This window comes from Centropristis striata, chromosome 20 (genome assembly GCF_030273125.1).
Source record: "Centropristis striata isolate RG_2023a ecotype Rhode Island chromosome 20, C.striata_1.0, whole genome shotgun sequence".
Classification (NCBI taxonomy): domain Eukaryota; kingdom Metazoa; phylum Chordata; class Actinopteri; order Perciformes; family Serranidae; genus Centropristis; species Centropristis striata.
The window spans coordinates 6,208,684-6,231,994 of NC_081536.1; the positions used below are offsets into that span (position 1 = coordinate 6,208,684).

The window sequence follows — 23,311 nt, forward strand, 5'->3', positions numbered from 1 at the left end:
AGATAGATAGATAGATAGATAGATAGATAGATAGATAGATAGATAGATAGATAGATAGATAGATAGATAGATAGATAGATAGATAGATAGATAGATAGATAGATAGATAGAAAGAAGGGGCGAGCAGTGACAGGGTGCGCTCCAGCTCCTACCTGGGAGGTGGAAATGTTTAGGGGTCAGAGAGAGAGGTGGGGTGACCGGCCGGCTGTCGGGCCTGAGCGGGAGGGGGGAGCTCCGGCCACTCGGCGGGTCAGTGCCTCCAGTGAGAAGAACCAAGAACAGAACGTAAGCAGGGATTCTAACGGGGAACCACAGTCTGAACGGTGCAACACACAGGGACCAATGGGACCAGTTGAAGCCACTTTGAGCGAATGAGAGACTTTCTGGTTGCTTTTGATAAATGCAGTTAATGGAGCTGTTATGTTATGTGCATGATGAAGGTACAAAAGCGGCTTAAACTAGCAGACTTTAAAATAGCAACATTCGGAAGTGTTTTATGAGTCATGAACTATCATGTCATTATGAATTTATGGTTCAATAAGAGTTCAGAGTTAAGAAGTTAATACCTCCCAGCATGCTCTGGCAAACTTATATTATAAAACCTTTCTTTTTTATCTCAGTCTTACAGTTTACTGGAGTCTGGAGACTCATTTTGACAAGGCAAAAAAAGTCAGCCATCATCCAACATTCAGGGAATTTTTGGGATATTGGATTTGGATTACTAGTATCTCTAAAATGCATGCAAAGCTGCAAAAACACAAACACAAAGAGCCTGTCAACTACTTTGGCAGAGGCTGTTAGTTATTATCAAAGGCGAAGAAGAAATGCATGCTGGTTAGTGAAAAATCAGTGCTCTGGCTGCATGGGTTTGACCAAGACATGAGTTTGACCGTTCAGGATGGCAGATATTATCTAATGAGAATTGGTGATGGATCCAGAATGACATTGACAGGAGGTGGCGTTCCAGGGGAGGATGGAGATGATGTGTTGCCTTGGGGGGGCAGCAAAGAGGAGTGGGGCCCTTACCTTGGCTATGGGGGAGAAAGTGGTGTCTGAAAGGGGAGGTGGGGCGGGAGTCACTATTTCTGGAGCCCACACTGTTACTGCACAAGGAGGAGCAGAGCTTCTGCATGCCTGTCAGAGCCTCTGCAGGGTGGGAGGGTGTGGGACAGGGGACAAAACCCCAGGACCAGGCAGCAGAGGTGGGCGGTGTGGGGAGGAGATACAAGGTGACAAGGTGAGGGTCAAAAGAAAAGAAAGATATACAGGAATCAAATGTAGAAAAGAGGAAATAAAAGACACCCAAAGTAAGAGGAATTACACTTTAAAATCAAAGTTTTTAAAGGAAAGAATAGCAAACTCAGGAGGAATTGTGTCGTTAAAGGCGCAAAATTGACTTTAAGGTTGTTGTCCTGCAAAAGGATGGAATACCCATCATGTCAAAGTAAAAATTAATAACGCAAAGTCAATTTTGGTGAATTTTCCCTTTAAAGTGTAAAACAGATCAGAAGTAGGGAAGTGAGAACCTGAAGGTGAAAGAGCAGTAAACTTATCTAACAGTCATCTACCTGCCCACTAAAGATGTCATTGATCCACCTTATGAAAACCCTGAAATCACTGATTTTGTCACAAACAGTATACCAGTACACACATGCCCACACACACATACACATACTCACCTGGCCTGTGAAAATGTTGTGGTGACCGTGACAAGGTGGGGGTGTAACCATGGCGGTTATAAACTGGCGACCCTATGGAGCCCTGACTGGTGGACCTTTGAAGGATGCGTTCTCTCCTGTCATAAGAGCCCTATAACACACACACACACACACACACACACACACACACACACACACAGGTTACTACACACTTGCTGGGATTACTGAGACATTATATGCAGGGGATAGTGAAAAAAATGATATGCTCACCTCACCAGATGGGGTTGGCGACAGGTTTCTTGAGGACTACGGAGAATACAACAAGTCTGAATTAAAACTTGGTTGTTAAATTGACATAATGCAACCAGTATACCCACCAAATACCTGTTCTTACAATATAACCTTACCACCACTACAACAAGCTGCTGCAATAAGTGGCTTTACACCACTAACACACCACCAACTATGTCATAGATATTGGTGAATCATAATTTATGGAGAAGACGTTCTCTGGTATTCCCTACAACATCCTCCGACTGCTCTGCACCGACCCTTGGCAAAGGACAGAAATATTTACTTGCTAACTGCTAACTGCTGCTAACTGTAGTGGCTGTTAGCTAGCTTAGATCACTTTTGTCAACTTGATGACTTTCTCACTAGAGTAAGTGACTTTTAAGACCCTGTTAGTGACTAGAGAGAGAGAGAGAGAGAGAGAGAGAGAGAGAGAGAGAGAGAGAGAGAGAGAGAGAGAGAGAGAGACTCTCTTTTAAAAAATCTTATTTGGACCATTAGAGAAAAACTAAGAAATATATTGTTGTAAATAATTTCCATGCTTGCTGCTTTAGTGTACCTGGCTACTTTTAGCAACTTTTGGAGCTAGTACTAGTTACTTTCATTGGAAAAGACTTTGGTTCAATTAGCCAGAACAGGGAGCCCAGAGTACCAGAGGAGTGTTGGTATTTACACCATTAGCATGAGAGCTTTGGACCACTGGAAGGAGGAGGTTGTCAATCTGGCCTTTTTACTGTTGGACAAAGGAAATATTAGCTGGCGTGCTATGTATTGTGGTGGTGCACTTGCTTGATGTTTGGCTGTGTTATCAAAGTTGTTGACTAGATTTGTATTTGGTCATAAAGTAATGTAATCACAACAGATGCACATGTCCAGTTGTCCATATGTCGACAGCAGTGGAGAACTGAATTGCACTCTGTGGGGGCACTAAACCACAAAAAAAAAAAAATTCTGCGTGATGTTCTTTTAAGTCTTCTTTGAAAACAAAACAGTTTATCTAGCTAATGTTAGACTTCTCTGGAGAGGGAAAAGAGCCCAGATAGCCAGACATAAATACCCCAGTATCATGACGTGTGGCACACCTGGGTGTTAACAGGCTTAAAAAAACATCACTATTTGCTGATCTTCTACCTTTTTTGCAAGTGGTGCACCTAAAACGTACATGGTCTCCATTTAATGTGATGCAAACCTCTGTTCTATCTTTTTACATTTAGGATCATTAATCATCATCAGCACGCAGTGACATATCTTACCTTGTCATCGGGCAACGGGGAGCGTTCCCTCCTGGCAGTGTGGAGCTGTGAGGAACACGGAAGATTCAGTGCTGCATAAAAGCTTTTTATTACAGCGTGAGAAAAATACTTCATTGTATTCATTAATCCTTTTTATCTCTTTTTTTCTTGAGGAAAGTCTTACTTGAGAAGGCCAACAACAAAACAGAGGATCATTTGAGGAATATTTATCTTTATGTGCACTTTATGAATGTGCATAAAGATGGCATGCATGCAGGAAAAGATGCATACTGTCTGTGTGTTTACCTCTCCCACACTCTCTCCTCTCTCCTCTCTCTCATCCAGGGAGGTGGTGTACAAAGGTTCATACGTAATAAGATCAGGGCGCTCAATGTCATAAATGGCTTTGACTTTTGGAATGGCAGCTAGGTCTCGGTAATCAAGGATCTCATTGTCTACTTTTGCCTAGGGAGACAAATAAAGACAAACATGCATACACACACAAGGGTAAAGGGAGATTACTACTGTAGAAAATGATATTACTGAACAAGGCGTAACTGTCAAAAAAAGCTGATATAAAAAAAGGGTAATACAGACTAGTAATACAGAAGTGGATATTTAGACATATAACTCTATATGTTTCTTACATAGATCGTATGGCCCGGTGAGCCAGGTATGCTTGAACCAGGTCTGGAACAAATACTCTCGGACGATGACCTCGTAGGCTGTGGGAAGAAAACACACAAGTGGCTGTTAGTCACAACAAAGTCCATCAGACAGTCAGTCTCCCATGATCCACAGCCCCCTGCCATCGACACATCACCGTGATTATTACCCAAAACACTCCAACATTTGGGCCTTATACTATATGAGCGATGAGAGGGAATTGCAAGTCCTGTATTTATGTTTGATTAATAACATGAGGTACTTTTGAGATACTAACATGTCATTTCATGATTAGGTCATTCATTTGCAAATTTGCAAAGTGAATGAGTTTTTTAGTGCTGTGATTTTATGTTCTTAAAAACCTCATGCCTGTTTATGGGAAATGAACAGTTTGGATGGCAGGAGCAGGTCTTAGTGTAGCATTATTAAAGTGGCAATAGACAAGCTTTTTGTTTTAATTTATCTTTATGAAGTGAATGTTGATTGCACAGTGTAATTGCTGCAGGATAATCACACCATCTGTGTTTAGACTCGTTCCCCATAAGCCTCGCATTCACTGTGCAATTCTGTCTGCCACCGGATACGAAAATGAATGCTCGATTTAGAGATCAGAAGAGAGTGTCAGCCATTGGGCAAACAAAACAGGGAGATGATAGCGCTTTTGTTTTTGCCAGTAGCTATCAGTAGCAATCCCCAGTTAGCACAAATGGCGGATGGTGAAACAAATGGTGGAAACTCTGCTCGGCATTGGAAAAAAAGCCCTGTTAATGGAGAAGGCAAAGCATACAAAGAGGAGGAGAAGGGGGAGAGCCTGTTCATTCCTATGAAAGTTGCTCAGTGGCACATAAAGACAAAAATGTTCAAGATCTGTGTATAAAATGGCCTAGATCTTTCACACCTATGAGGCCCATAGAGAAAGCACACTAGCATTTCCTTAAGCCCCGCCTTCCAGCTGCTCGGTCTCAGGCTGATTCACAAAAATGGAGGAGGAAAATAACTGTAGATGCAATTATTAGTAAAATGTACAACTTAAAGGGCATACTTGGAAGTTGATCTACCTAAAAACAAAAATATTAGCTTATTCGTCTCTTTTTCAATGTAAGTTTATGGAGGGGAAAAAAGTATTTTGGGCCCAATGGCATCACGTAACAGACCCATAAATTGTAATACCATGGTTTCACCACTATGCCACTTCTTGGTTGTTAGGCTCTAAGAAAAACTGTGGCACCAATAATAATACAACTTGGAAATACTAGGTGGTAAAAGTTAAAAAAAAGTTGTCTATTCCACTTTAAATTAGCTTTGATCTAATAGGTAAATTGGGATTTGGAAAAGACAAATTAGTCATATGTGATTTTGTGTCTGCTCCTCCAAATGTGTGCATATCTTTGACTCATGCACCTTTGATATGAGCGTAGAATAAGGTGTTAAAGGACAAGACTGAATGGCTCCATATGACACACAGAGAGGGCACTGCAAGCTGTCTCCAGCAGATGGCAGCATACAGTGCAGTACAGTGTCCTATGTACATGGTGGAACACAGGATGATGCCATCTCATAGCCAATAGCGAATACAGTACCTGCCTTTGTGTTTTTTGGAGGAATAAGAGGGACGGAGGCAATAGCTGTGGAGGAAGGGAGAGGGGGGTTCACAGGACATCACACAGGGGTCGCTCTCCAGCCCGACTCACAGTTCACACATACATCATGTCGACATGTAAATATGCACATGGACAAATATTTATACACGCACGAGCAAAGACACACACACATACACATACATACACACACACCGCCTCAATAGACAAATTATGTAAACCACAGTAGGGTTAACAGTTCATCGAGGGAGCGGGAGCAGCCCATGCAGAATCCCTCATGGCTACATATTCCGAATTTCTAACTTTCCCAGGAAAACATTGTCATGAGACATGAACAGGAAGGTGCTTCTAGTCAAGACATGGACAATGGAGTCAGTGATGTCCAAATTCCTACCCGCTCCCTGTGTCTCTCCTCTGTTCTGGTGGTGTTCTTGCAGCCGGGGTGCCACACTGTTGATCCTGAGGAGGAGGACGGGGAGAAAATACATTTAGAGCAATATATAGAAATAAAGTATATTCAAATTATTGAAATATTTACTATATTTGCATATATGACTAAATGTGTTCCAAATATAATCATTAATATCCATATTCTGCATATACAAACAGATGGGTGGCAAATGGGTTATTACATGGGTTATTAATTGGCTTAATTAAAGGCTGTCTAGAACACACCTGGTACCCGTACATAGGAAAAATGTAATTATGCAACAGATGATTTAAATTCCTGCAAAGTGTCAGCACCAGGTGTATTAAATATGTGAAAACTCAGTCATAAACCTTCATTTAGCACATGGTTGTTTTTCTAGAGAGGTGAATTTCTGTATATCATGTTGGGATTTTGTAACAGCTGCTACCATGGCCAGGTCTCTCTTGCAGAGATTTTTTTTTTTTTACAATATAATGGGACTTCCTGGGAAAATAAAGGTTAAATAAATACATAAATTAACAATATCAACCATAATGTTTAAACTAAGGCCACAAAAAGCATTAAATCAGTAGTTTTCATTTATGTTTTTCTTGTTGTTATAGTTTGTCTCAATTTATTGATTTTGTAACTGCTTTTTAGTGCAGGTGTAATGGTCTCAGGTGTTTGTAATTTGACTCAATTTTGCCTGGTTGTTGCAGCCTGTTCCTCTTGTGTAAAGGCTTATATTGTTGCTTATATTATGATGCCTGATTAAAGTCTGTGACTGAATTACTGCTTTCTCCAACACACTGAGTGCTGCAGAAATTTATTTAAAAATGTAAAGGAAAAACCAACCGAGTATGACAATGATGTGAAAAATAAGCTATGACCTTCACATTCAAGATCCCAATTATAGATTTTGGAGTGACGTCAGACAGCGCTCTGTATCTTTTAAAATCATGTTTATCTCTTTAGCAGTTTCAGAGACTTATAGAAGCAGCATTAAAGCTGTTCTGTCTGATTGTGGTGGCCCGACACATTACTAAGACACTTGGCTTTTCCCTTCACTTCACTTCACTTCACTTCACTTTAATTGCCATGTAGCCAGAGTCAATGGAATTAGTTTCTGCTGCAGCATGTAAATAAAAGCACAGTGCACAGTGCCAGCAACACACCACATAAGCACACATATCACACAACAAATTATAATAGTTTCCTATTTGTCACCAATCTGTGTTAGTCCTGAATGACCTGAATGGCTTGTTGTATTAATACTAGTAAAACATGCCATTTAATCCCCATACCAACGAGTTTCATACTTAAGCCGTACCCTACAGAGGAGCATGCAGTTCTTCTGTTTCTGTTAAACAACAACCACAAAGTGACAGTGCAGGTGTGTCGGCTCACCTTGCAGATACATCTCTTCTCCTTCTGTGAACATCTGATTGCACCTGCTGCATCTCGCACAGCTGGGGTGGTAGTGCTTATCGCCTGCCTGGAAAACACAGAGCGCACAAAACAGACTTGACATCACAGGAACATGAAGATCAATGAAGCCTGCAGGAAAGTGAATGAAGCGAAACTGTGACTTCCAGGAAATAAAACCAGTGCTACACCTGCTCTCAGCTACACTTCTTTCCTCTAACACCAAAACCCTGTTAGTGCAAAGGACAATTTCTGTGTAACTGCTCTTTCTTCCATCCAAAACAACTGTTGATGGAATCGTTAAAGTGGGCAGTATGTTCCCCTGAAAATGGTCTGCAGGTTTATTGTAAATTAAGTGTTTCTCAGCAGTTCAGGGAGGAATCAAGCGGCAACTTCCTGGTCTGAAAAGTGAATCCAATACAGAAGTGACAAGCACTTAAATTCTACCTAATAACCAGCAGGGGGCGACTCAAATTCATAAAAGTCTATGAAAAAATACCCTACTTCTCAATTGATTAATTACCTCAGCAATCATTTCCCTTATGATATTATGGTCTCAGTTGCTAGTTTCATGTCTTCTTAAATACAGAATTTTGCAAATTATGGTCCCATTTAGGTCTGGGCGACCTGGCAAGTATTTTTCTAAAGCTTGCTCCAGATTTGCTCTCAAGTGCAATGATTAGAATGAACAATAAGCATAATATAGAAAATATATATGATAGACATTTTTATACATTGTTTTGGTAAGATAGATCACAGAGAAGATTATGCTGGTGTGTTTTTTCAGTTCATGGGTACTTATGAACAGCCTGTTTGAGTTTAAATGCAGTTTTCAATAAATTGCCTAATCTATTCTTTTATCTCTTGCTCCTGTTTATTTTCTTTTTGCATCTCAAACCTTTACTTACAACCTGGATATGTTTTACCAATGCAAAATGCGAATACTTGGAAATTTATCCCTGTCTTAAGATTTTGTTCAGGAGTGTATCTTGTTCAACAATAAGTTGTACTAGACTGTCTAAGGAGTTGGCTGTTCATTTTGAACTATGGATACACTTTGCTAACCAAACTAGCTACCTCACGCTTGCATTAGCTGATAACAAACAATAACACAGTGTCCTTTCGGCAGCCATATCTGCCTGTGCATGTGCTGGTTCCAAAAGATCAAGATGGCAAAGTCAAACTGGCAAACTCGTCCACCTCTTTTATAAAATCTACAGTGGCAATGTGAAATAATTTCATGTTTTCTAGAAAAACTGTTAAGATCGGTTAGTTATTATTGAATATGCCCACTGTAACATCTGCCTGTTTGACACAGTCAACCTGCCTTCTTTATCTGAGTGTCCTCTTTACGATAACCTGTGTAATACAATTTAATAAAATGATCCAACAGCTAAAGCGCTTGAATTTCCATCTACGTTGATGTGGCACTTTGCATGCAGAGAGCACCATTATAAAGCCTATGGGACTTTGACCAGGGGGTGATAAAATACCCAAATGAAATTTCGCCTGCTGTACAACAACCCTCAGTAACATTTCAGCAGGAAAGTGGGCACTTAGAGATATGGAGCCACTGACTAATATTTGCATTTTTACATCTTACAAAGCAGCTATAGCAAGCACTTCACAGCACCTCCTACCCAATACTCTCCTCATGCACACTGTGAAACAAAAGATCTCACTCAGGGATAATAAAGGTACTTCTGTTATATAGGTAGGATGTCATTAGATACTCCCTCTATTTCTTTCAGCTTTTAATAGCTGCATTAATTACCCGTGCATTAATAAGCCATTACCATTGCACTCCCAGAGGTGCAGACAGTATGCAAATCCACCAATGGGTGCACGGTATTTGACCTGGGTCTTGGGTCAGTGATTAGACTATCAGACAGACTGCTATGGCTTTGGCCGCGCTGATCCATTGGCAGCAGCTCATGGGTGAGATGCCGAGGCCTTTTCCTATTGTCATAAAGGCCTGCCTTAGCGCTGGATTACTGTAAGCCCGGCTGGCTGGCTCGCAGTGACATTTTCATACCATTAAATGACACATAACTCAGTGTCTGATTGGATCACTGTCTGCAGAACAGACAGGCTAGCACTTGTTCAAGAGAGAACACAGAGAGCATCCAGCACAGAGGTGTTGGTAGTGCTTTACATAAACTCGGCTCAGACATTCATAATGTTTAAATAAGGGTTTCATAACAGTGGCATGACATACAGTATTAATGAATACTGATCATGCCGTAAATGTCGGATCACATTAGGTGTTTTATGTAATATTTATATAATTTGTGGCAAAGCAAGCGTGTATGGCCGTGTGCAAGCATGTGTATTCAGGCAGGAGTTGGAAAAGACCTAAAAAAAAAATCTGCTAAGAATTAATCTTTTAGTTGAATACAGTCATGTCAAGAGTCTATTTGGCTCAGTGGTGAAGAGATTACACCGGAGATTATCAAACTACATTTCACAATTCCACTCAGACGCAACATCCTATGTCTGTATGCTGAAGTTGACTTTACTAGTGACAACCAACTGTCAGACTGTGTTTAAGACAGACTTATTTCTGTAAATCCACAAAATGTAGACATTAATTTTAAACATTAAGTTTACAAATTTGACTGCTGTTGTAGTCTTTAAAAAAAACCTAAAGTCTCAAATTAAAGCGACAGTATTTGTTTCCTTAGAATTATTTCAAACATACCTGAGGCAGGATTCATACAAAATCCAGGTTCAGTGTTTAGAGTCTCTTTACAAAATCATAATGTAAAATCCACATCAAGCTGCAAAGAGAGGCATCTGAATGTGACGTGTGTGTGTGTTTCTTACCTCTAGCACCTTCCCTGTGATGAACTGATGACACGCCTCACATTGAACTCCAAAATGGGACTGGTAGTCCTTCTCACAGTAGGGGGCGCCATCCCTGATAGGAGACAGACCAATCTAAACAGCAGGGACTTGACAGTGAAATGTCAAAACTGTGTGTGAACCCTATGCGGGCATGAATTTGACCAAGAGGCCTGTAATTACAGTGTGTATGAGCTGCTTACTTGCTGATGTACTCCCCGGTCAGCACTTTGCTGCAGGCCTTACACTTAAAGCAGCCCAGATGCCACTGCTTGTCCAACGCTAGGAGAGCCTGTCCATTCTTAATGTCTCGACCACATCCTGCACAATCTGCGATAAAAGCAAAAGTAGTGTGGCTTAAAAACACTAAAAGATGAAGTGTTTTTACAACAAGAACTACAAAATACAATAGCAGAGCAAGAAAACACTGTATCTGTCACCACTTCTCCTACAATGGATCAAGACTTTGTGGTGGTTTTTGGCTCCTTTTTTGTTTCTTTTTGTGTCTCTTTGTGTCTCTTGTGGTCATTTTTTGTCTGTTTATGGTATTTGCTCTGCCCCTTTTTTATCATTTGGTGTCTTTTTTTAATTTCTTTGTGCCTCTTCGTTGTCATATTGTTTGTACTTGTGGTTATTTTTGGTCTTTTTTGGTTGTTTTGTGTCTCTTTGTAGTCATATTGTTTGTACTTGTTGTTATTTTTGGTATTTTTTGGTTGTTTTATGTCTCTTTGAAGTTATATTGTTTGTACTTGTGGTTATTTTTTGTCTTTTTTTGGTTGTTTTATGTCTCTTTGTAGTCATATTGTTTGTACTTGTGGTTATTTTTGGTCTTTTTTGGTTGTTTTATGTCTCTTTGTAGTTATATTGTTTGTACTTGTGGTTATTTTTGGTCTTTTTTGGTTGTTTTGTGTCTCTTTGTAGTCATATTGTTTGTACTTGTTGTTATTTTTGGTCTTTTTTGGTTGTTTTATGTCTCTTTGTAGTCATATTGTTTGTACTTGTGGTTATTTTTTGTCTTTTTTTGGTTGTTTTGTGTCTCTTTCTAGTCCTATTGTATGTATATTTGTTATGATTGTGTGTCTTTTTTGATTGTTTTGTGTGTCTCTGTAGTCATTTTGCATCTGTTAAGGTCATATGATGTCTCTTTAAAGTTGTTTTGTGTCTCTTTGTGGTCGTTTTGCATTTCTTTGTCCCAGGGGCCCTCTGACACTTTGAGCCCCTAGGCCTGCCCAGCCATCCATTCATATCTTTGGGGTGAATTAATGCTCGCTTGAAGGTTTGTTTCATTTAAAAACACAGCCTTTATTAGGCCCGCAATGTTAACAAGTGCAAATTATAGCATGCAAAGAATGAGACATCTTGTCAGTTCTGACCCAAGACACTAGATGGTGACAGAGTGTAACCAGCAATGTTTTGACAGCTGCCTCTTTCTATCATCTGTATGTCTCTTACCGTGCCTCTAAAAGCTCCATCTATATCCAAGTGGGATCCCGAGGCTCTGAAAGTGCAAGAGGTTGGTTTCTAAACGAACAATCTTCCTGTCATCTCTTCTTTAATGAATAGAGGATGAAAGCAACACAGAGCCCACTGCAACCACAGGGGACGATAACTACGTAAGGCATAACGAGGTTGCGATGATGACGTGAGGAGAATCAGCATGCCTTATTTATAGGTGACCTTGTCTAAAAGCTCTTCAAACGCCAACAGAGAGACCAGTGGGGGTGAGAGAAAGCAAGAGAGGAAGAACAGGAAGAGAAGAGAGGAAAGAGAAAGAGAAAGGATGAGAAGAGTTGGGAGAGGAGGGGTTTGAGGGCGACACAGTCCCTGTTCCAGAGGAAAGGAAATGCATGGCCATGCATTATTTAGCAAGGCCTGTCTTGGTGTTATTCATAAAGGAACATGGCTGGTCCAACACAAGGCTGCGTTTACATTGAGAGAAGAGAATGAATGATACCCCAACATAATTCAGTCTTCAGGCATAACTGAGCTACAGCAGAGCTCCTTTTTTTCCCTTAAATTTCATTTTGGAACTGTATTACTGAGTAGCAATAGCTGGTCATTATTTCATCTTAGAGGAATACTTATTAGCCCTCCAGCTGAGAGTTAGAGAAGAACAGTGATACCACTTTATGTTCAATATGAAGATACAGCCAGCAGTCACTTAGCTTAGCATAGGGGCTACAGAAAAGAGGGGAAAAGAGCTAGCCTCGCTCTGCCTGCATCATACCATCTAGCAGCACCTCATAAACAGAATTTATCATTTATTTAATCTGTACTCAAACCAAAATTTAATAACCGTAGACTCTAGCCACTGCGACGTCACTGAAGCCTTGAGTTTCATGGTTGCTACATCAGTTTTAGGCCTTACCATCTTGGGTTTTTTTGCAGCCAGTAGTGACCATATACAGTATCCAACTGAAAACACACTGAAAGAATGAAAGTTCAAAGATGGAAAATACGTAAATGCACCAAAAATGGGACCAGGATTTTCCAAATGAACATCATACTGTGTTAAAGAAGACTACTGTTTGAAACCAAAAACGAAATTGTCGGGAAATAAGCTTATTTTCACAAAGACCTCTATACGATCAGATACTTTTTTTGGAACCAGTGGAAAGAATGCAGATTTATGTCTGCTGCATTGGCTTCAGTTTTGAGCCCAGAGGTTGCATTTTATTAAAATGAGAAACTGTATGCTATGCTATGCTAAGCTAAGCTAAGCTAACCAGTGGTGGCTTGAGCTGCCTATTTACCATAAAGACACAAGTGCTATCAATCTTTTCAACTAACTCTCAGAAAGAACATATGTCAAACTATTCCTTTAAGTAGATTTTAGGTTGGAAAAGTAAATACTGAGTGAACTTTTCACACCCATTACATCATTTCATTTTCCCCAGAAATCAACATATTTCTAGTTCAAACACTTCTGGATCTCTACTAGGATTCAAAGTCAAGTTTTATTGGTTTGGAAAATATTAAGCTGCACAAAGTGAGTTTGTAACAACTGACCCTCCAACAGGCTGCTGCTTGTAAAATTGTTAGTGTTCACAATTGCATATTTTTTGCAGTTTTACAGTCATTTTGGATAATATTCAATGGAATTCATGCTAATAATGTGTTGGCAAGATGACTGAAAATTATTCTTAACACCTCAATTAACACCTCATACCTGAAAGCTCAATTTTTCAGGCTTTTTGTTTTTCTTAAACTTTTTATTTCCTTCAACTAATCCATTTTTACTATGAAACCTACAGTGAACTTCCCTGCTCTGTATGTTAGTCAAAATAGCAACATGTAAAAGCTTCCTGTGCATTAAACGTGAAGGTTTTTTGAGACAATGGCGACTTACTGCTTGAGCCCAGGATGTCCTTTGGTCCCGGAGACATTGGCTCGACACAGTATTGACAAAGGCAGTCCTTCCCGTTGAAGGTCACCCTGTCCCCGGCAGGGAACGGTCGTCTGGAGAAGGAGTGACATGAACAATCGGTCAGCAAGACATGAGCTCTGGCTCCAAGGTAAGTGTAAGCGTTTATTAGCTGTGGCTTTCAGGCTGTCTGATGGGGCTCAAGATGACAGGACCTGAGGATGTGAATGTGTCAACACTCTGCGCCTGGAGAGGACATTAAGTCAAATGACACACAGCATTGTACTGTCCACTGTCTGCTGGAATTCCTGCCATCTCTGTCTGTCTGCCACTTCACATTATCCTGAGCAGAATGTCAATATTACTGTTAGAGGTGGGGGGAAGAATCGATACAGCATAGTATGGCGATATTTTGCGTGGCAATATTATTATATCGATTCATGATATTTAACATTCCGACTCAGTATTTTCACCGTTTTTATTTTATTTTTCTGAGGCTGTAGTGGGCTCACTTTTAGAAATATACTAGAGATACTAACATCATGTGAAACTACAAGATCTAAGGAATCTATAGGCACAATGTGCATCAGTTGGAAGTTGTCAAAAATAACACTGCGAAGTTAAGCTTTTTTTATGTTTCATTACAAAAAAATTCAGCGCAGTGAAGCTTAAAGTCGAGGAAAGTTAGAGAAAAAGCTGCAGTTGTTGTCATCCATACATGTTTGATATCAGTTAGGTTCAGTTTGACTGAATACTTTGTTGGTCAGTCTGTGGGTTTGACTCTCATTGTGGAGAAATACAAAGACTAAAGTGAGATGAATAGACTGAGAATTTAAAATAAAACATTTTTTATTGTATCACAATACTCACCATATTGCAAAATGCTTAAAATCGCAAAAATATCGTATCGTGACTCAAGTATCGGGATAAAATCGTATTGTGGGGCTTGTGGGGTGATTCCCAACTGTAATTACTGTATTGAAAATCTATAAATAATGCAGGAAAGTAACATGTAGAGAGGGTGTGTCTTACTTGCAGATGGTGCAGACGAAGCAGGCAGGGTGGTACGTCTTGCCCAGAGCGGTGACCACTTCCCCCTCCACAAAGTCCCCGCAGCCATTGCAACGGGTGCCATGCATGCGTTGGTAGTCCAGCGTGCACAGATAATCTCCATTCTTCATGAAGAAGCCCCCCTGGGCGAGGTCACAGCCGCACACTGTACAGGACACACACATTGGCATTCTGTGAGTCCGGTCATTTAGTAATCTAGTGGCTGTATAACACATAAAGCATCCAACCATCAAGCCACCAAACTCCTCCACGCATCACTGGCTTTGTTAACACTGCCTTAATCCAGAGAAGCTCACTGAATGCATGAAATGGATGCTGAAAAATACATTTTAACAGCTGTGTGTGTTACAGTGTGAAGTGTAAAGTCAAATCCTCAGTCACAATAAAAACAAGCCTTCTACCTTTCAAGGAACTCTGCATTGAGTGTTGATTAATCAGCGCTATCAAGTGACGTCTTTTTATTGTCCGTGTGGATGTAGAGTGTTCAATGCAACAACAATTCTACAATTGTCTAACACAGGAAGTAGCCTTGATCTGTTTCTGAAGATAACTAGCTCTAAATATTCCATACTACACTGTCGGTCTCCAACAAGCTTCCTTCAATTCAATTCAGATAAAATAACCTTGTCATCTACACAAACATAAAAGACTTGCGAGAGGCAGAAATAGTAATAAGGGAACAATCGAGAGCTTAGGATATTTTAATGTTGTGTGGTGTGATGTTGTTTACTGCTGACCATAGGAAAGATTTACGATATCGACAAAAGAAGTCCAATTGTATAGAAGTCTATGAGAAAATTACCCTACGTCTCACTTGATTTATCACCTCAATTAATTAAACTCATCTAGTTTCACGTCTTCTGTAATACAGCATGATGTTCATTTTGTAAATCATGGTCCTGTTTAGAGTAAAATAGACAATAAACCAGGGTTTACTTTGTGATTGACAAGTCGTTACCACTGCTCACTGTGTACACTTAAACAGAAATGTATTTGGTGTTTGTGTTTTTGACTTTAAACTTTGTATTTTCAGTTCATAAAGCTAATTGTAGAATTTTGCTCACTTAAAAAACATCTTGTAATTTTTTTCCCAATACACATTGTTTTAAACCTGTTCTTTGCTAGCCAAAATTAGGACGACTCATGGATGCACGTTGCAGCAAACCAAGCTAGCTAGATAGCGTTTGCTAAAAACTTTTTTTTAATACTTAATTGAAGGATTTAAAGGAAATTTGCATTGTTTACATACCATGTTCTTCATACTTCATACTCAGCATTCCTGCAAGTTCATATATTTTTATAGTGAGCTATTAACAATTGTAAAATTAAAATAAACAATAAGATACATAAGTAGATATATGAATAAAGAAAATATTAGCAAGGGTTTTTTGTTGTAGTTGGGTTTTTTTTAAAAACCTTTGCTGGAAACTTAACGTCCCAGCTCCACTTTCTCATCCAAATATAGTCACTTCCAACTCAAAAAAAAAACAAGGTGTCGATGGTCAAAACGCCAGATATGTGGCTTAAAAATGGTAGTCCACAAACCAATGGGTGATGTCACAATGGCTATGTCTATTTCTTTTACACAGTATATGCACTAAACTAAAGTACAGCTGTGGCTGATGAGAATGTCATTTATATTTAGTCTCAAAACATAAAAAAGTATCTGACAAATTAAATTTTAGATCTAATGATGGTAATCTAATCTAATGAAAGCTAATTATTTCATTCAAACTATTACTTTCTTTCCCTGCAATTTATATTCAAACCTTTTGCTTCTGTTTTTGCTGCTGTGACAAGGGAATTTCGCCGTGGTGGGATCAATTAAGTATAATCGAATCTAACCTTATCTAATCTAGTGGTGCTATTTATCCTGACACTGACAATATCTGGACCCAAATTTATGGCGATCCATCTTAAATTTGAGTTTCACTCAAAAACACAAGAAGAAAAGTCATAGGATCATCAGAGTTATTAGGATTCATCTTCTGGGAACCATAAGTATGTGAACAAAATAGCCCAATAGTTGTTAGTTACTATAGTCTGGACATTCTGACAATAAGAGAGACCCACATATTGGATTTGGGGGAAAACTTTCGGGTGTGGTGGCTGATTATCAAATAACCATAGATTTTTAATGCCACATTAAAGGATCAAATTTTTCCCCATTTATCAAGACTCATTTATCGTCACACAGAAAATATGACTGCATGACTTCTGTTGTGTTAACTCCACATATGGTTTGATCCGACTTCAGACGTAAGGCGTGTCCACATATACAGTATTTCAACCACATAATGATTACATGAGCCATGTAGTCGACCATCCCAGCACCACAGAGTGAGCCTGGGGATTTAATAGCCTTTTGGAAATGCCACGGCTAAGAGGGAAAATATTTTGATATTTGAGATGCCTGCACCTAATCATTCTTATGCAATGAACCACACTAAATCCTGGGGATGAATGGGAGCGAGTGAGGGGAGAATCAGATTTAATTGCATTAGGGCTCAGGGTAGATGAGATTAGCTTGTAAGCTATCTGAGTTGAGAGAAAACCAGCAGTGGCCTTTGACTGGGACGTCCATCCATCAGTTTATCAACAGATGCATGCCATTACATTAAATGCCTCTTTGGAAACTTAAGTTATGAGATTGAAATGAAAGTGAATTTTGGGGAAATTGAAAGATTTCGCTTTTGTCTATTTGATGAAAAGAGATAATTGCATGCAAAAAGCATCTGTTTGGGATTTTTCTTCCAAGGGGATTGTATGAATGTTAACCTGACACGACCACAACTGACCATTACGTAATTACGAGTCCTACAACTTTGATAAATTTAGAGCAACACCGTGTGTCTCTTGGCTATAAAAGCCGTCCTCGTGTCTTCTTTGGCAACCACTAACTCGTGTGCACAAACACTTTTAGTACCACAGACTCTCTAAAGGCATGTATATCCACTTGTAAAGGACAGAATTAGGTACTAATCTCAGCGTTTGCTTGTGTTATTCTGAGCCCTTGGTGAACTAAGCTAACTATAACAGTGCTCCAGTCACAGATTAACTACAAGGGCTTCGGCGGGGCAGGTTCAGCCTACAAGAAGAGTGAGACCGCTCGGTCGACCCGTGGGCAGCTACATCCTAATCATGCCAGAATGCCAGAAATCCATCTATAATAAGGCTGCACACAGAAGGATTTGCACCGTCATAGCAGTCTGGACTTTAATTGAAGTATGTAGGTCTGAGGAGTGAAGATGAGTCATGCCGCCATGTATCCCCCTCATTAGAGGAGGATGGAAGGACGTTGTGGCCTTTGGGGACTGCTTCTATCCAACTTTACATGTTCAAATCTTTTCCAAACTTCTCAGGTTTGATACAAATCACAGCCTGAAGACATCTGCAGGACTAATTTGAATTATAGTCATAGCGCCTCCTGCTGGCAACAGGAAGTGACATGTTTTATACTGTGATGTCTTGCTCCGTACCGGTTGAACAGATCCACTTCAAATCAGGTCAGCAGAGACTTAACCCCTTCATGATGCTAGATTGTGAAGCTTTTGTCTTTTTATTGCATGCTGTTGCCGTGGTGACCATCCATGCCATGAAACAGGAAGTTGTTGTAACTTCACCATACATTGTCCAATCTCAACATGCAGTCAAAGTCATAGTGCCCCCTACTGAACTGAACATAAAATATGTGAAAACATTATGTATTTAACAAAAAACTCTTCTTGAATTTTGACGTACATGGAAGAAATGTATTTAGTATGTGTAATTCCCAGAGTCATACAATAAAGCTTCTTTTGGCTATACTGTAAATTCAACAAGAAGTCAGCTTTCTTTAATTTTCTGTGTCATAGTTGCATAAATGTGTTGTGTTTTTGTGATTTAATTGTCTTAGAGACTTATCTTTATTGTTGTCAGATCTGTTCATTAACGTTTTAAACATGGACAACGCTGAAGTGTGAAGCTTTTAACTGTTTAGGAAAGGGCAAGTCGCCTGAAATATGTTCATGTAAGGGTTGAAATTCATTCTAGTGGTCTAAAATATACAAGTAATGTATCGTGATGGTCATTAGTTTCAAATTTTTTTGAAAAAGGTGTGTCAGTGAACTGAATATATTTTATATATTTTATTTTGTAAAGTATATTACGGTTTTCACCAAATAGATATAACTGTGATTGGTGGTGTTTTATATGAATGTTGTGTAAGTAAACTTAAGTTAACACAATGTATTTCTATTTACATAAAACAGTAGCAAAGCCTGAAACATGTTGTTAATATGTTTTATTCATAGAGTTAAAGATTAAGTGTAGCGTGTGGTAAAGTGTAAGCTGCGCATGTCAGTGTGACTTGTAGTTATATATGTTGAAATTAGATATAACACAAAGTATTTTATGACGTGCGTTGTGTAACAGGGAATACAGCATGTTTTGTAGTTGTGGTGTGGTTTGAAAGCATAATTAGACATAAAAAGGAGTGTTACCTGTTGACTATGTTAACAGGTAAATCTAGTTGTTACAGTCAGCTGGTTACAGCAGTATGGTGTATGTATGGTATATGAGTGATGTATAAATATTAGCGTCAATAGCAATGCAAATATATGGTGCAATGCTGCCTTTGTGTTGTATGAGGGGGGTGAAATCATGGGTATGATGGCCTGATAACATAAATAGTTGCTTGTGTCATAGTTGGTGACACTTGTTTTATCCAGTTGCATTGGATCACAATGGATTGTGTGTGAAAAAATGTGTTTAGGCTGATGTGATTTGAGAATGCGTGTTTTTCGCCCCAAATTTATTATGATTCACAAGGGTCCATGCCTGAACACATCCCTTTTTGTGTTCAGACATTTGCAATGTCTGAAACCACCATAGTGCCGGCGACCGGCCAGCTCCCCGACGCGCGTTTTTATTTGTATTTTTGTCTTGTTTTTATCCTGTATAGTGTATGTAGCTATTTTATTTTCTATTTTGGCTTGTCTATGTCTTGTATATAGTTTATAAATACATTTTATTTTGTTATTATTTGTATTTAATTTTTATTTTTGCCTTGTTTTTTTAATTATCTTTTTCATAATTTCCAGTATTATCGTTTCATTTTTCTTTTTTATCACTGTCATTTTTTCTACCTAGGTAGGCTTTAAAAAGTGAATTTCCCCAATGTGGTATCAATTAAGTTCATCTTATATTATCTTCCACCTGTGAACTATCATAGGGGAGAATCATATTTTGCAAAACCCAACTCTAGTCAGCATCAGGCAGCATGCACTGAATGAAGGGAAGCAAATCTCTACTATTGTGACAGTATGAAATTAGCTCTGAATTTTAAAAACTTCACACCTTAGCTGCCAATTTTCACACAACACCCACATTATTATTATGATCAAATTCAGACAAAATAAACTGTCTGAGGGCTCATTTTGAAATTGTAAACACATAACTTATTTACTAAAGACCGGTCCTTTTGATCATAATATTAGTGTTGTTTCACACTGTGCAAAGCTGAGCCAAATCACAAGCAGTACCGTAAACAGTAGTAAAACCCATTCAAACCACATTTAATCACATAAAATGCCCGTACCTTTACAGGTGAAGCACTTGAGGTGGAAGTGCTTGTTCTGCACCCGCAGCACCTCGCCCTTACATGGCTCCCCACACTTGTAGCACTGAATCAGGGGCTTCTCTGTGGGATGGTGGCGTGTGTCCTGCGCATGAGCCACTGCAAGAGACGAGACATTGACATTACTATTGACCTGCAATGTTGATGAGTCAGCACGGTCATTTAGTGGACTTTTTATAACACTGTTTGTTTGTTTTTGAAGTTGTGTTTATCTGAGGACACGCTGTGAATCTGAATCTGCAACATCACACAAACCCCCGAGATGCAGACCGACTGCTGAGAGCCTGTCAGGGTAAAAAAAGAACAACATTGAGCAGGACAGCACAACTTGGGGTTCACAGCCCAGATAGGCTCTCCAGAGAGCCACAACCCAAATATAGTCTGTCTTGATCAGTGGAGGATGGAGAGGCAAAATGCTGAAGAGAGCAAGGCTGGGTAAATGGCACTCTAAAAGGGTATTGATAAAATCTGTTTCGCTATTGAGTTTACTGTACATTCATCCTCAAAGGAAAATAATACGGGACATTTGCAGTCTGTGCCTGGTTTATGCTCCCCGTAATCAATTTGCTGTGCATGCTATATCTGGCTTCTTATAGGTTTAATGTTTGACAGTAAGCAGACCATGGCACTCAACTCAGATAACAATAAAACAGAGCAGGCTCAATCTGTCGCTGTGATCGGATATCTCACTCTGATGAAGTGGGTGCAAATGAGTAAATGAAATAGCTGTTAAATACCTTCCTTAAAAGACCTTATATTGCCTACTTCACATCCTGGGTACAGATAAAAGGAAAACGGGAATAAGAGCTTGAAAAACACTTGGAAATCACAGACTCCACCAAGACCTTCACATTAGGGCTGGGCGATATGGACCAAAAGTCATATCCCGATATATATTTAGGCTGAATATCAATATATGATATATATATATATATATCCTGATATTTTTATCGCAAAGTGAGAGCAAATATTCAGTCAAAGTCAGAGCCAAACATGAAATGTCACAAGTAGTTTTATTGAAACCATAAGTGAACATAAATACAATAAAATAGGCCAATTCTTTTCTGAAATAAATATATATGTGTATGAATAAAGAATAATGAACATTACAAAACAACTAAATATGTCTAAATATGACAAAATAAGGCAGAATTTAAACATAAAGATTAAAAAAAAGAGCTGTATCGATATTTGCCATATGGCCTAATTCCATATCACATTTCAAAGTATATCAATATATTTTTTAATATCAATATATCGCCCAGCCCCAATTCACATTCTCTTTGGATGGTCGTATGTATAGAGTTGTGAAGTCTTTCTTCTAATGTTTTCATGAGCTTTAGGTCATAATGAGGAAACAACATGAACACTAAAAAGAAGATGTGTTGTAGCCTATTATAATGCTCAGAGTCTGTAAACAACATGGTGATAGATGTTTCCAGTCTATGTGAGACAAAAGAAGAGCAAAGGAAACAGATCCTGTGAGCCAAGAAGTGCGTATCAGAAGTTGCTGTTCCAACCTGAGGGGAATTTTCCCAGTCAGGTACTCATTTTTCTCATTATACTGACACCAAATGAATACAGCACTAATGCCTTATCTCGCAATGTTACCAGTGAGAAAACTTTGAGGGTGCAATAATTCATGTATATATTGGACACCTTTATTTTTATACAAGTTTTTATATATATTTATATAGATATATTTATTGTGACAGTCCACAGTATGTATTTATTAACAGGTTCTGCTCACCAGTTCTGTGTTCTGTGTACTGCGGAAGCCAAGCAACGATATTTCGTTGCCAGATTCACTGTTGTGTTTTTTGTGCAATGACAATAAAGAAGTCTAAGTCTAAGTCTAGGTCTAAATAGTGTATCCAACCGGACCTCTAAAACACCACTGGTGCCACCAACATGACTACACTTGGTATTAAAACTGCCTACTTTAAAGGCAATACTTTAAAACCACTCTGGCTGCACAGCATGCACAGATCTTAATCTGAGTAAAGATTTAGACATCACTTTCTTAATGTGAGGTACTGGGACAGCCATTGTAATTATATAAGAAAGAGAAGCTATTATCAACTTGCTTTATCTCTACAAGTAATTTCCAGTATTATCTTTAGATCCATGACACATCAGCCTGTGGCCCTCCTCAATGAAAAATTGGGCGTCCCTGACACAGACAGACGTTAATCCAGCTCTACTGTACGGGATGTAAATACTGCTGCAGTGCAGCACTGCACACAGCTTATCAGCTGTTCTGAAACCAGCAGATTATTTCACATTCTGAAGCATTAACTAGCAAAGACAGCCCCTCTCGCTCTCTCTCTCATCCTCTCATTTCCTCTTTCTCTCTCTTTTTCAAACAAAGATACACCCACACAAACATGCACACACACACACTGAGGATACACATGAAAGGATCTTTGCTCTTTCTCCTCTGGAATGAATCATTAGTCTGCAAGGCTAAAATAAGACACCAGCAAAGGCACAGAAATAGCATCATGTCCAAATCAATGGTCGACCAAAGAAAGACATTACTCTGGATTATTGATGACTTGGCCTACCTTGCATCCCACTTCTACAGTGTCAGTGGCTTTCGGGAATTCGGGGGGTGGTTTAATTGCAGAAAAATCGAATCAGCCATCATCTAGGGACAGTCTAAAGTGTCCTTTGCCAATTTTCTCAAGGATATAATTCACAGAGCATTAGTCTATTCATAATTTGGATTGGAGAGGAAGTGAGAGAAGTTGTGAAAAACAGTGAAAGAAGACGAGATAACATGAGAGAAGCTTGAAGGAATGTGTGTACAAAAGGGTGGAGGGTGGAGGATCTGTCTCCCCTGGTGTCTCTGATGTGATTACACTCAGCAGGACCATGAGTCATCTCTGGGTGAACCAGACTACTGTGACAGTGAACTGAGTCTCAGCAGCTCTGTGTGTGTGTGACATTGCACCTCCATTGAAAAACACAGGCCATCTGTGTAACTCTGCAAAAAAAAATATCTAATCCAACAAGTCATTTTTTTTAGCCTCATGCAAACTTTTCATCCTGGAGCAATTTATGGAAAATTCCAGTTTGTCACAACTTGGTTCTATTTCTTCTAGTTTGGCCGCCATTTCTGTCAGTCATCATA

General features: G+C 39.2%; 1 protein-coding gene across 2 annotated transcripts in view; it reads right to left on the bottom strand.

The window, feature by feature from the left end:
• Positions 1 to 23,311, bottom strand: part of ablim1a (actin binding LIM protein 1a) — a 49,791-nt gene that overhangs the window by 9,329 nt on the left and 17,151 nt on the right. Inside the window, exons 2-16 of one of the 2 annotated variants that reach the window (XM_059359691.1) lie at positions 20,137 to 20,274; positions 14,520 to 14,703; positions 13,473 to 13,582; positions 10,327 to 10,453; positions 10,106 to 10,199; positions 7,262 to 7,349; positions 5,840 to 5,904; positions 5,428 to 5,472; positions 3,829 to 3,906; positions 3,488 to 3,646; positions 3,203 to 3,247; positions 1,929 to 1,964; positions 1,680 to 1,809; positions 1,027 to 1,146; positions 153 to 257 (exon numbers count right to left, since the gene is read on the bottom strand). In XM_059359691.1, coding sequence (XP_059215674.1) covers positions 153 to 257; positions 1,027 to 1,146; positions 1,680 to 1,809; positions 1,929 to 1,964; positions 3,203 to 3,247; positions 3,488 to 3,646; positions 3,829 to 3,906; positions 5,428 to 5,472; positions 5,840 to 5,904; positions 7,262 to 7,349; positions 10,106 to 10,199; positions 10,327 to 10,453; positions 13,473 to 13,582; positions 14,520 to 14,703; positions 20,137 to 20,274 — 1,524 coding nt within the window. The remainder of the gene's footprint in view (positions 1 to 152; positions 258 to 1,026; positions 1,147 to 1,679; positions 1,810 to 1,928; positions 1,965 to 3,202; positions 3,248 to 3,487; positions 3,647 to 3,828; positions 3,907 to 5,427; positions 5,473 to 5,839; positions 5,905 to 7,261; positions 7,350 to 10,105; positions 10,200 to 10,326; positions 10,454 to 13,472; positions 13,583 to 14,519; positions 14,704 to 20,136; positions 20,275 to 23,311) is intronic. The other variant, XM_059359692.1, reaches the window with a different exon arrangement.